Source organism: Chinchilla lanigera, unplaced genomic scaffold (assembly GCF_000276665.1).
Source record: "Chinchilla lanigera isolate Chin_1 unplaced genomic scaffold, ChiLan1.0 scaffold00019, whole genome shotgun sequence".
In the NCBI taxonomy this organism is placed as follows: domain Eukaryota; kingdom Metazoa; phylum Chordata; class Mammalia; order Rodentia; family Chinchillidae; genus Chinchilla; species Chinchilla lanigera.
In genome coordinates, this window is record NW_004955420.1 from 20,940,120 (window position 1) to 20,953,257 (window position 13,138).

At 45.6% G+C, this 13,138-nt stretch overlaps 1 protein-coding gene across 1 annotated transcript in view; it reads left to right on the top strand.

Annotated features, from left to right (window-relative positions):
• Positions 1-8,429: 8,429 nt before the first annotated feature.
• The window catches only part of Rfc4 (replication factor C (activator 1) 4, 37kDa), a 19,297-nt gene continuing 14,588 nt past the window's right edge, over positions 8,430-13,138 (top strand). Inside the window, exons 1-3 of the mRNA XM_005383263.2 lie at positions 8,430-8,657; positions 10,182-10,330; positions 12,620-12,698. Coding sequence (XP_005383320.1) covers positions 10,194-10,330; positions 12,620-12,698 — 216 coding nt within the window. The 5' untranslated portion in view covers positions 8,430-8,657; positions 10,182-10,193. The remainder of the gene's footprint in view (positions 8,658-10,181; positions 10,331-12,619; positions 12,699-13,138) is intronic.

Here is a 13,138-nt window from a genome sequence, read left to right on the forward strand (position 1 = left end):
AAAAGTCTGTGAAACCCAAGGCACTAGGCCACAACCAATACCAGATTTTTATGAAAACAATTTATATTGGGGAAAAAATGGTATCTCATTTCAAAACACAGCATACTTGAAATAATGTGAAAATAGTATTATAACTCAAAATCTTTAAGACAGGAAATGAAAGTACATATACTTGTATCTTTTAAGATTTTTTCATAATTGAAATTCCTCAATATTTACAAAAATGAAATTAAGACACACTGAAAACAGCAGGATTCTTCCCCTTTTTTTTCTTTGAATAACTAATTCCAATAACCTGAATAGAAATTTTCAAATTTTTTTGGTAAAATTAAACTCTTGAATTAAAAGTTATGACTGGAACTTGTTCATGTTGGTGTCCTCCAGGCCTCTCCCAAAATAATTTTTTTAAAGGGCTGGAAATGTAGCTCAGTGGTAGAGTGCTTGCTTAGTGTGCATAAGGAGGCCCTGAGTTCTACTGAAGCACTACCAATGGTAGAAAATTTTTTAAGAAATGTCGAGTTAACTTATCCAAACTTCCTTGTGGGAGTTAAATTCCAGAGCTAATTTCTGCCTAATCTGCCCCTTAGCAACCCAGGATCAATCAGGGCTACTCACCTAGACCCACCCTTTTTCACAGTTTTGCTCCAGGAGACAGAGTTTAAGCTTGTACGTTTAGGCTGGGGACGTAGCTCAGGAGCACAGGGCCTTGCTTGGCAAGCACAAGGTCCTGAGTTCGATTCCCACTGCCAAGGAAGGAAAAAAAATGCTTGTACATTTACACAAGTATGTCTCTGACATGTCTACTTCCCTCTCAAACCAATCCAGGGCCAAGAAGAACCAGAGTTACTAATAATCACCAAGAGGGAATTAGAGTCTTTCTCATAAAAACAAAAACAGAACTAAAAGCTTTGTAATATGCTTTTGTTTTTTTGTTGTTGTTGTTGTTGGTTTTTTTTTGGTTTTTTGGTTTTTCTCTGGTACCGAGAACCGAACTCACGACCTTGCGCTTGCCAGACAGGCGCTTTTGCCACTGAGCTAAATCCCCAGCCCCCTGTAATATGCTTTTAAGAATCAATTATCAACATGAACTATCAGAAAATTTGATATTTCTTTTAAAGAAGAAAAAATAATTTACCTAAGCCAGCAATTTTTTTCCTTGTTTCATTCAGAAACTTGTTTCAGGAGAAAAGGGAGGAAAAATTAGGACTCATATCGAAGCCAATTTTTATTTCATGTACATATTTCAGTCACCAAGTACTACAGGCACTGGGCCAGTGCACACATAAAATACTGTAACTATGCATTTAAATTACAGGTGTGAGATTCCCCTGGCCCCTCTCTTTTACATTTAGAAAAGGTTCCCACAGTCCCTGGCTCCCCTGGTCCTGGCATCCTCTCCTGCTTCTCTCACACTTCCTCCTGGGTTCCCAGCACGCCTGGACTCTGAATGCATGCAGATTTCAACAGCCAGTTCTGTTAATACCCAGCGAAGTGTTACTCATGTGCCCGCCAAATTCCCCTTCCTCCGCACAGATAGCACACAGGACAGAGAGCAGCCCAGTGATATAAATTTGGGCGGCAGGTATTCACACACCCCTGGGACGGTCATCACAACTTGGGTTCCGGTGTCCTCCCAGCTATAAGAATGACACCCAGCCTCGAGCCAACCTGCAGTGGCCCCTCTCACTTAGCACAAGATGCAAGGTATTTGAGGCCTACTCTCGCTCTCCAAGATCCTTCTCCCTCCTCTATCCACGAATCTCTCAAAACAGGCTCCAAGTCACCACAAAGAAGCATAGACACAGCTCTGCCATCTTCAGAGCTTCCTGAGACCTCCTTTCCTTACCCGCGTGATTAGTGGCATCACCCAGTCGCTAGAAAACAACCAAAGTCTTGATTTCTTTCGGGGACCAGGCCATCGGCCTTGTATCCCCGCTGGAGTGCTACTGCTACGAAGCTTCCTTCCCGATGGGCCTGATCTTCCCCACAGCCTCCCCGTGAGCACTGGAGTTGATGCTGCTCATACGGTGTGTTCCAGACCACACAGCTCACCTCCCTGCTTGATTTCTCAGGCTGCTGTGTCCTACCCGTTGGTGACTCTCTTGATCCCATTCCAAACACTAGCTGAGCCTGTATGACTCTCTGGGTAGACATGGTTTTTTTGTCATTATCTAAGCCTCATGCTTTTCATTCCCATTATAACTTAGGGCATAGTGCCAGCTTCACTGGAACATTGTAATGTGGTTGTCATGGTTTGGGGTTTTGCAAGGGGAACAATATAACACAGGACACATATTTTATAAGATTATTTATAACAGTCACCCAAAGGATCATATATAAATAGAGAGTGCAGGAAATCTGTCCACACACTAAAGACCAAAGAATCCAGCTAAGGGCCTGGATCCCACGATAATGTCCTGCATGCATCCACTGAAGACCTAGAACCCATAACAATGCCTCCCATGAGTCCAGCTGGAGGCCCAGAGCCCACAACAATGTCTCATGCAGGCCTGTTTCATGGATCTGTGCTGGGAAGGGCCAAAGGTCAGTGGTGGAAGCTAGAAAGTCTGTCCCAGTGGGATGAAGGATCTGTGCTAGCAGGCTGAGGGATCTGCACTGGAGCCGGGAAGCGATGCACAAAGTAAGAACCAGAGCTCTTCCGAAAAGTACCACAGCCATCCCCAGCAACAGTGAGGTCCCGGGCTCCTTGGATAATGAGAATAGCCGAGTTGTTTGAGTGACAAGCCCCTTCACTGCCCTTGGAGAAGCATTACTCTAGTCTAGGGAGTAAGGGTTTGTAGAATAATCTAAAGAGCAGAATTTTATTTCTGGGAGAAACAAGTGATGTTTTCTTTCTGTGTGGGGAAAAGGTTGGGTGGTCCCCTTGAGGGACGGTGCCGTGACGGGAGAGGAGCGCTCAGCTTTGGCTCGCATGCAGGGCAGGGTGGACTTCGGGTGGCGCAATGCTGGAGCAGCCCCAGTTGCTGGATTCACGTACAGCATTCATCTCTGCTCCCATGGCTATCCTGTTCACGGACCTAATTGTGCCAGCACCAGGGCAGCTGAGGACAGAGGCTAGCTGGCAACAAATGGAAAAGTCATTCTGTCTGGTTGATCGGTGCCTGCTGCGTGGGAGACGCCCTCTGCTGGGGGTTAACATACATTACAGAGATGTTCACGCTCCATTCACACTGCCTCGGACCACGTGCCTCCGTGCCTCCTCTCCACACACGTCTGTCCCCAATCTGTTCCAACCTTTCCCCTATCAAGTCCCTTACCATCCCGCCAAGCTACAGCCCACTCCCATGGGTCTCTATTTTCCTTCGCCTCGGGCCTCTTCTGTCTCTTCACAGAGTGAATGAGCAGGTGCTGCCACTAGGAGAATATACCTAAGAGACTATTGCCCGTTTTTGTCTAGCACCCATGGACCAATCACATCCACGCACCCAGCCTAGTCCTTCTCCTTCTGCTGGTTGCTCACGAGTAACGCTCCCTACATTCTGTAGGCAGACTGCAGGGCTCGCCTCATGCTCCCTACCGCAAGGTGTCCTCACTGGTGGACAATTCTCTCTCCTTGAGTGCTGGCAGAATGGGAAAGGGGTAAACCCAAGTGCAGTGAGAAGAAATGTGTGTTGCTGTCCAGGACCGAAGCCTCTACGTCATCAGACTTCGACATTCATCCCTAACAGCGGAACATCAGCCTCTAACAGGGAGGGATGGGCTGCTTCTGTAGACCAAGAGCATTCAGGGAAATCTAGAAATTTAAGAGTAGCAAATTCATCCACAGAGATGGCTCTGCTTCACGTCTCGGCATCCTAGCATTCCCAGTCGGAGCGTTGACCTCAGTGTAGCAGATTTGCTAAGGTTGGGAATTTAGCTTCCTCTGGAACTTATATAATTCCTCCGCTGCTCATATAACTGAGACTGAGCTCCGATTTTTTTTTTCCCCCTCTGTAGGATATATGAATCATTTTGTATACTCCCAAGTAGGTCCTTTGACTTTCATCTTTGGTCTTATATTGATCAATGATCACCTTCACCCTTTTAATGTCTTTAATGAATTAATGACACTCTCCCTAAGTGACTACCCCATTCCAAATCTCCTGTAATTACTGTTTCCTAAAACTTCCAAGCTGCATCTCCTAGAATGGTGGGGGCAGTTGTTTTATTTTTTCCTATCGGGAATTGAACTCAGGGCCATGCACTTGCCAGGCAAGCACTGTTCTGCTGAGCTATATTCCGGGCCCTTGGTGACATTTTTTAAAACCAATTGCTGGAATAGTTAATCAGTCAGCTCTTTCTTTTAATTAGCATAAGACACTTCTTTGACAGCTGTGAACTTGCCCTGTGTCTTGGTTACTTTTCTCTTGTTGCTGAGACAAAATACCTGACACCCAAAATTAAGGAAGGAAAGGTTTATTTAGCTCAGTTGTGGAGGTTTCAGTCTGTAATCAGCTGGCTCCAAGGCAGGGTGGCATGGCACAGGGGCAACAGTTCAAGGAGGCAGGAGACAGCAAAAGCAGCAAGAGCAAAAGAAGCAAGCCTCTTTTCCCCTTATATTGTAGATCTCCAATTGTTAAAACTGTAAAAGTTTTAACAATTGCCATAGTATGCCAGGGAGCTGTCAGTACTTCAGTACCACCAGCAAAGGAGTTCTCATCACCAGCAGGATGGCAGGTGACCCAGTTTTGAAATTCCCTTTAGAGACTTTTTTTTTTTATTTTCAGTGCTGGAGATGAAACCCAGGGCTTCACACATGCTAGGCAAACAGAGAGCTCTTTTCGGGGACTACTTCTGGGATGAATCCCTTAAGAAACGTGTTTGCACCAGATTTGCATGCAAGTGTGTGTGTGTGTGTGTGTGTGTGTGTGTGTCTCAGAAAGAACTAAGAGGGATGTAGGAAGCAGGACTCGGTAGAAGAAACTGTACTGTGATGCAGGTGCAACAGAGAGCTGGAGTTGAGATAACTTTTAAGAATTGTGCTGGCTGAGCATGGTGGCACATGCCTGTAATCCCAGCACTTGGGAGGGTGAGGCAGGAGGATCGCTGTGAGTTCAGGGCCAGTCTGGGCTCATAGTGAGTTCAAAGTCAATCTGAACTATACAGCAAGACCCTGTCTCAGAAAAAGAAAAAAGAATTGTGCTACTTGAGGGCAAAGGGGCTACTCCGTGGAGGTGACCTCCTCCAGGGAAGGAATGCAACTTTGGACAAAGTGGCTCAGTTTGGCAGAGGACAAATGGTAGATAAAGACTTGGTCAAGAACCCTCAGCTGTCACACCCCCAGCAGCTAGGGAGTATCTCAGCCCAGAGGGTAGCCCACCAGAGTGCCTGATACACCTGCACGTTCTGATTTTAAAATGCCACTGCCTCCCGCTATCTAAGCCTTCCCAACTCAACAGCTCTTTTCATTTTCCACTCAAGTGTTTCCCTTTCCTAGTGGCCCCATAAGATAGAATCCAGATACAGTTCTGTCTTGTCTGTCCCAAAGGGCAACACACTAAAGCTGTAAACGTGCCCATAATAGTAACAATAGAAACAATAAATATCCACTTAAAAAATAAAAGCTATTGTAAACCTATCACCTGTTTTAATTACATAGGCACCTGCATATCCATAATACGAAGACAGAGACCATGCTTGGTGGGCACATAAATTTATGAACTTCCTGGATTAGGATGCAGTCTGTAGTTGTAAGAATGGAATGGTCACCCAAGGGGCAAGCGGAAGTTGAAATCCAGCTCAGTCTCTCATCACTAAGTTTATGATCCCATTTAAGAACTGAATATGCCTGGAGAATGGTGGGGGGGGTTGTCTTATTTTTTCCTACCGGGAATTGAACTTAGGACCACGCACTTGCCAGGCAGGCACTGTTCCGCTGAGCTATATTCCCGGCCCTTGTTGGTATTTTTTTTAAACCAATTGCTGGAATAGTTAATCAGTCAGGTCTTTCTTTTAATTAGCATAAGACACTTCTTTGACAGCTGTGAACTTGCCCTGTGTCTTGGTTACTTTTCTCTTGTTGCTGAGACAAAATACCTGACACCCAAAATTAAGGAAGGAAAGGTTTATTTAGCTCAGTTGTGGAGGTTTCAGTCTGTAATCAGCTGGCTCCAAGGCAGGGTGGCATGACAGGGGCAACACTTCAAGGCAGCAGGAGACAGCAAAAGCAGCAAGAGCAAAAAAGGGGGGAAGTAAGCCTCTTTTCCCTTTATGTTGTATATCAGCTATCCACCCACACCCACACCATCCCTGTACCTTCCTCTTCCACAAGCTAAGGATGTTACAAAGTAAGGACCCTGGACCCCTGCTGAATCTCTTAGTTGAACTTTTAAACTTCTCGAGTTGACACAATGAACAACATCCTAGAGCAGTGAAGGAATGTCCTTTTCACCCCAGGATGTAGAACTGCTGAGTTACTTAGTTAAACTTCTAGACTCAAGTTGACACAATGTATCAACCATAACACCCTGTCTCTAGAGTCACCATCCTGGCTTTGCCAGGTGGATTTTTTTCTATTGACCTTTGCTATGGCCTATGTTACTCCAAAATTCCTATGCTGAAATAACCCCAAAGGTAATGGTATAAGAGGTGGAGCCTTGGGAAGGTGATTAGGTCATAAATGTGGAGCCCTCGTGAATGAATTATATATAAATTATAAATTTATAAATGGGGCCAGGAAATGAGCTCCATCATGCGAAGTTAGGGCGAGAAGACAACTATTCATGAGGAAGTAAACCCTCACCACTGTGTCTGCTAGCGCCGTGATCTTGGTCTTCCCAGCCTCCAGAACTGTAAGATATTAAATTTCTGTTGTTTATAAGCCACCCAGTCTATGGCATTTTGTTACAACAGCCAGAATGAACAAATGCCACTTTACACCTTGGCTTTCTTAGCTGTAAGACGGGGTACTTCCTTTGTGATTGCACTATTTGTTAAAGTGACAAGTGGACAGCCTATTATCACAGATCTTTGCTTAATCAACTTTATTGAGGTATAACTTTCATACAATAAAATTTACAAACATTAATTATACAGTTTAGTTAGGATAATGTAAACTAGTAACCATATATAGGTAACCTGTGTGCTTTACATGGTACAATACAGAGAATTTACCAGGCCCTGTGGAACTGAGGATTTTTGTTTGTTTGTTTCTGTACTAAGAATTGAACTTAGGACCTTCAACTTGCAGGTAGGTGCTGTGCCGCTGAGCTATATCCCCAGCGAGGCCCTGGGGAATTTAAAAGTAGGATAAAGACCCTTTAGTTAATCTGGTTAAACTCTCGATTAGGTTAGGCGTGAGGTGTATATTCTCACAGTTCCCTACTTCCTCTGCATAACACACATCACATTGTCTTAAACGTCTAGTTTATAAAGACACTTATGGGCATTTTCCAGCCTCTCCCTTGGTGAATCACCAGCGTAAACCACAGTGCTTGAGCTTCCATTAGCATCTGATGCAAGACAAATTAATAAATATGTAACGTTAACCATGAGTATCGTATTGAATTTATGCCAAATCAAACTTACTCATTCACGCTAAGATGCCGATCAACCTTACGCGTTAGTAATTAGCAAAGGATGGCGGGGAAGGAAGTAACTAGCAAAGGATAGCACTGAGAAGGATCGGGTTTCAACAGGATTAAGGATCATTTAGAGCTAAGTTTGTTTAGCTCTTGGGAAACATAAGAGTGGTAGCCAGACACCTGCCTAGAGCCCACAGTGCACAACCCCGGTGGGGTTCAATACGATTATCACCTCGTACCCTTAATCGATCGCCCGCACGGCTAGATTCGGAGGGGGAAATGAGATATTCAAAGAGGACCTTCGCTCTCCCGACACGCAGACACTACTACAGGTATAAGACTCGTGCTCTCAAGGGGGCAAGGAAAGCCGCCTTCAGCGGTCTGCGCCCTTAAACCAGTTTGCTCCACCATCAAGCAAATCGGAGGGTAGCGCTGCGCGACACCCTCTTCCGGCGAAAGACGGACTCCACCCTCCCGAATCCCGTCCTTCTCGGGTAAGAAGCGGGCTTCCCGCAGAACTGTGTCGCCGCAGCCACGCCCACACGCGGGGCCGCGTCCCTAAACTCGCAGCGCAGGCGGGAGCCGAGAGCGACAGCGGCCCCTGCTGGACCGCGGCGTCCCCACGCCCGCGTGCCGCCCCGCCCGCCGCGCCGAGCATCCCCGCCGAGGGGCCCGAGCGCCGAGCGGGCACGGGGGAGCTCGAGGGTCCGCGCCCTGCCGTCTCGAGGGACACCGCAACGTGCGGGCTCAGGGTGGAACTACGTGCACCGCCTTGCCTATGCGGCTGCAGGATAGAGACCCTGACGCGCCTGTGCAGCTCAGGCTCCCGCAAGGCGCCGTGGGAAAGTGCGGCCGTCCGCGCGGCGCGCGCCGGAAGTGACGCACGCCACAGCCGCGTTCCCGCCCTGCCTTGCGGCCGGGGTGGCGGGAAATGCGGGCCGTCGGGGCACCGCTGCGGCTCTAACTCTCCTGGCCGGTTATTCCCGCACAGGGGGACCGATCTGAGACTTCGCGACCACCTCGTCGTTTCCCCATCCGGAACCTCCGGAAACCCATCGAGGACGCGCTCGCCACCCCTCGGAGCCGCCGAAAGGCCCTGGCTGTGCGGGTCCCGCGCGGGAAGCCGGTGTGCAGGTGATCGGCTGCAGAAATACAGAGCTGGCCTTCTCCTTCCTTGCTTGGTGCTGCTCTGAGCTCTCCCACCGCCGCGCTAGCTCCAGGCTGGCAAGCCGGTCACACCCACCCGGCAGCTCTGGGTGAAACGGTGCCTCCGTACAGCATCGCCCAGAGCTCTGCTTCGGGACGTATACCCGTTTAGCAGCCGGGGCAAGGATGGGGTAATCCAATAGCTTTTAAAGCCGCGGCTGGTTACAGGTGTTAACAGTGTGCATATTTTTAAATTATTTTATTGAGTATGTAGCCAAGTGCCAAGCGCAGAACTACGTGTTTGCAGTCTTTCGTTTAACTCATTTGCCTTATGGAACAGGCTTTAGCTCCTTTTTCAGAATCTCAGGTGATACGTCATTCACCGGATGTCATGGAGCATCTAGCACATATCAGACACTGTTCCAGGCGCTGGACGTATAGCAATGGGAAAGAAAAAAGAGTAGAATTGTCACTAAGGCATTGTGGTGCATGCCTGTAATCCCAGGTAGCTGCATGCCTGTAATCCCAGGTAGCTGCAAGTTTGAGGCCTGCTTGGGTAATATACTGAGTTTGAGACCAGCCTGAACTACATAGCCAGATCTGGGCTCAAAGAACAACAAAAAAATCGCCCCTAGTGCTAGGGATATTTAAGCAAATGATGCTTTATTAAAAAAGAAGAAATCCTGCAGACAACCTGAAAGAGTATTCACCTAAGTGTTAGCAGTAACTGTCTTCTTTGTGGGATTTTGTAAGCTTTTTTTTTTCTTCTTTTTTTTTGTCTTTTTGAGACAAGGTCTTGCCATGCAGTTCAGACTGGCCTTGAGCTCACTTTGTAGCCCAGGCTGGCCTCAAACTCTCAACAATCCTCCTGCCTCAGCCTCCTGAGTGCTCGGATTACAGGTGTTCACCACCACTCCCTGCTTTTGTAGGAATTTAAGAAATTCCCCTTTTGTGTATTGAGTTCAGTTGAACATGTTACCATGTTCCATTTTTAATAATGGAGTCCTCCATCCTCCCTTCCCAACCCAAAAGAAAAAAAACCCTCCGAAGGTGGACACTGGTTTGCCAGCAAAACAGGCTCTTGAGTAGAGAGGGCTAGGCCCAAGAAAAGTAGCAAAGGCTCTCATTTGTGTCCCATCGCTCCTAACTGCTGAGTCCATTTCAAAGTGTGAGCTAGAGTTAAACCCATGACTGAAGTGGAAGCAGGCCCGGATACAATTTGGGCATCAGTGACATTACATTTTGTCAATGCATTTGAAACTCTTTAACATTTTTTTCTAATGTGATTTCTCCTTGTTCTGTGTCTCCCTTACTATAGATTCTAAGTTCCTTAAGGGCTTTAGCTTCTTTTATGACCTTCAGCCCTCAGTGCAGTGTATTCAGAGCAACAGGAGTAGCGTTGTCTGTTGAGCAATTACAGCTGTCTCTGCAAAAAGCTAAGTGTGCCTTCAGACCGAACTTCTTCACACTGATTTCAGAAAGATTTCCCTTTGTTTCCTTGTGTCTGGTCAGGGTGAAATAACCATGCAGGCATTTCTAAAAGGAACATCAGTCAGTACGAAACCACCATCAGCCAAGGATCGAGGCGTCACTGCCGCTGCCGCTGCAGGGAGCAGTGGAGAGAGCAAGAAAGCCAAACCCGTTCCGTGGGTGGAAAAATAGTAAGAACGTTTGCGTTTTTGTTGAAATAACTAATAAATTACCTGTAGTTCTGATCACATTTTTTATGTAAGGAGAATTATTTGCTTTGTTAAGATGCTGTCCTTGAAAATCACCCAATTAAGTAAGTCATAGAACCTTGCAACTGAAAGATATGATATAGTTTAATTCCCTTTTTTATAGGTGAACTAAGACCCTGATAACTAAAGTCAGTAGTTGGAAAAACTGGTACAGAAGTAAAGACAACAGAGTTTCTCTAAATACTTGCTCAAGAATTGTACTTAAATCCAGATAATCTAACCCCCCCTTTTATTACTAATACACTAGGTGGAAATTGTTGCGTTTGACTGGTTTATACATTTTTTGCATAGACAATACTTGAGAGCTGGGGGTGTATAGGTCAGTGGTAGACCACTTGCCTAGCACATGTGAGGCCCTGAGTTCGGTTCCCAGACTGCAGGAAAGAAGGGACACTTAAATTGTCATTAACTAAGGGATATAATAAGTCAGTATTTCGGGCTGGGGATATAGCTCAGTGGCATAAGTGCCTGCCTGGCAAGGGCAAGGTCATGAGTTCGAGCCCCAGTACCAAAAAAAAAAAAAAAAGATAAGTCAGTATTTGACCACACAAATCTAGATTTTTATCCCATCAGATCAGCTGGGTGCAAGTTCTCAGAGGCAGCACCGGGATACACTGGAGCACCGCTTCTCCGTTTGGGAGGGTCACATAGGCCTCAGTTTGCTGTAGTCTCTGCTGTCCTCTCTTGCCTTATATCTTTCTTCTTCATGTTTGTTATCTGTCTAATCCTTGAGTATCAGAATGTGAGACTCCTATTAATAATAAACACTGACAGACTTCCTGTGTGCCATTAACCTGAGTAATTAAAAAAGTATGAATTGAGCCAGGCATGAAGGCACACGCCTATAATCCTAGCGCTGAAGGAAGCTGAGGCAAATTCAGGTATTGTCCGGGCAACTTAGGGAGATGCTGTCTCAGAATTTAAAATAATAATAATAAAGGTTATGGTTGTAGCACAATGGTAAAAGTATCCCTGGGTACAGTCTTCAGTGCTGCAAAAAGAAACAAAGGGGAAAAATGTTTTAAATAAATAAAAATGTAAAAAGTAATGCCTATAATCCCAGCACTGGGGAGGCCGAGGCAGGAGAATCGTTGTGAGTTTGAGACCTGCCTGGGCTACAAGGTGAGCTCAAGGCCAGCCTGAACTGCATAACAAGACCCTGTCTCAAAAGACAGAAAACAAAAAATTTAAAAAGTAAAAGAAAGAGAAGAGAAGGAGAGAGTGAGGGAGGGAAAGAAGGATCAAAGTGCTTTGGATTAGTTTAGGGTTGGGGGTTTAACTTTTTTCTGGCTTCAATGAAAATCATCAATAAATGATTTAAAATGAAAATTATTGCCAGGCGTAGCGTTGCTCACCCGTAATCTCAGCACTTGGGAGGTGGAGGAAGGAGTATCACCTGGGTTCATGGCCAGCCTGGGCTACATAGCAAGACCCTATCTCAAAAAACTGAAAAAAGAAAATTGTGTATTATTCTACTTCATATTAGTTTCACTTATTTTTCATTAGCTCTTTTTTTTGTTTGTTTTTGTTTTCTTTCCGGTACCAGGAATTGAACTTACAACCTTGTGCTTGCCAGGCAGGCACTGTGCCGCTGAGTTAAATCCCCAGCCCCAATTAGTTCTTAATGAATAGGTCTCCCTCTTTTGATGTAGTTAGGAGATAGAAAAAATGGGTATTAACCAAGTAACATATTAAATCTATATATTAACTATAATGGTTACCTTTCCTAAGGTTAAGTGAGTTTTCCCTTTTCTCATGACCTTGTCTTGTATACAGCATTACTTTCTTGGCAAGTGTTCATTTTAATTTTTAGCCATTGTTATTTGTGATATATAAAATAAAATCCACTGGGCTTGGTGGCACTCATCTGTAATCCCTGCACTAGGGAGCCTGAGGCAGGAGGATCCCTGTGAGTTTGAGGTCAGCCTGGACTACATAGTGAGACTGTCTCCGAAAAGAAAAACATAATTGAATAAAATAAACTTTTGTTCAATTTTTGATATGAGCAGTGCAAATTTAGGTAAAAAAATTATTTTACTCCTTCAATATGTACTTGCTTAAGGTAAATAATGAGGTTTCCCTGTACTTGCAGTTGTTTCACATTTCATTACCAGTGTATAAGAATGAATGGATTTAGTGGAAGGAACACTTGGAACTTCGCTGTGGTTACTATAATATACCTGATAACCTCTCTTCTACCCCAACCCCTAGCCGCCCAAAATGTGTGGATGAAGTTGCCTTCCAAGAAGAAGTAGTTGCCGTGCTGAAAAAATCTTTAGAAGGAGCTGACGTGAGTAGCAGTTTTCCACATCACTGGGAGACTTAAGGCTTGATGTGTACACCCTCTCCTGTGTTCATAACCTTTTGCCCCCATTAAATACCGTACTGTATGTGTGGTGAGTCCTTGATAACTGTTTGCACAGTGATGAGTAGTTCAGCAAATACTTAGTGAATATCTGTGTGAGGCAGCTTTCTGCTGCAGTGACAAAGTTACCATAAACAACTGGAAGGAGGAAAGGTTTGTTTGGCGCGTGGTTTCAGTCAGCAGTTGGTTGGCCATGCTGCTTGGACCTTTGATGGCACAGTACATTGTGACAGAAACACATGGTCTGCTAGTCCCCACTTCCTGAAGGTTCCATCTCCTCCCAGCATGCCACATGGGCTGCCCCACTTCCTGAAACTTCCACCTCCTCCCAGCATGCCACAAGCCGCCCCACTTCCTGAAGGTTC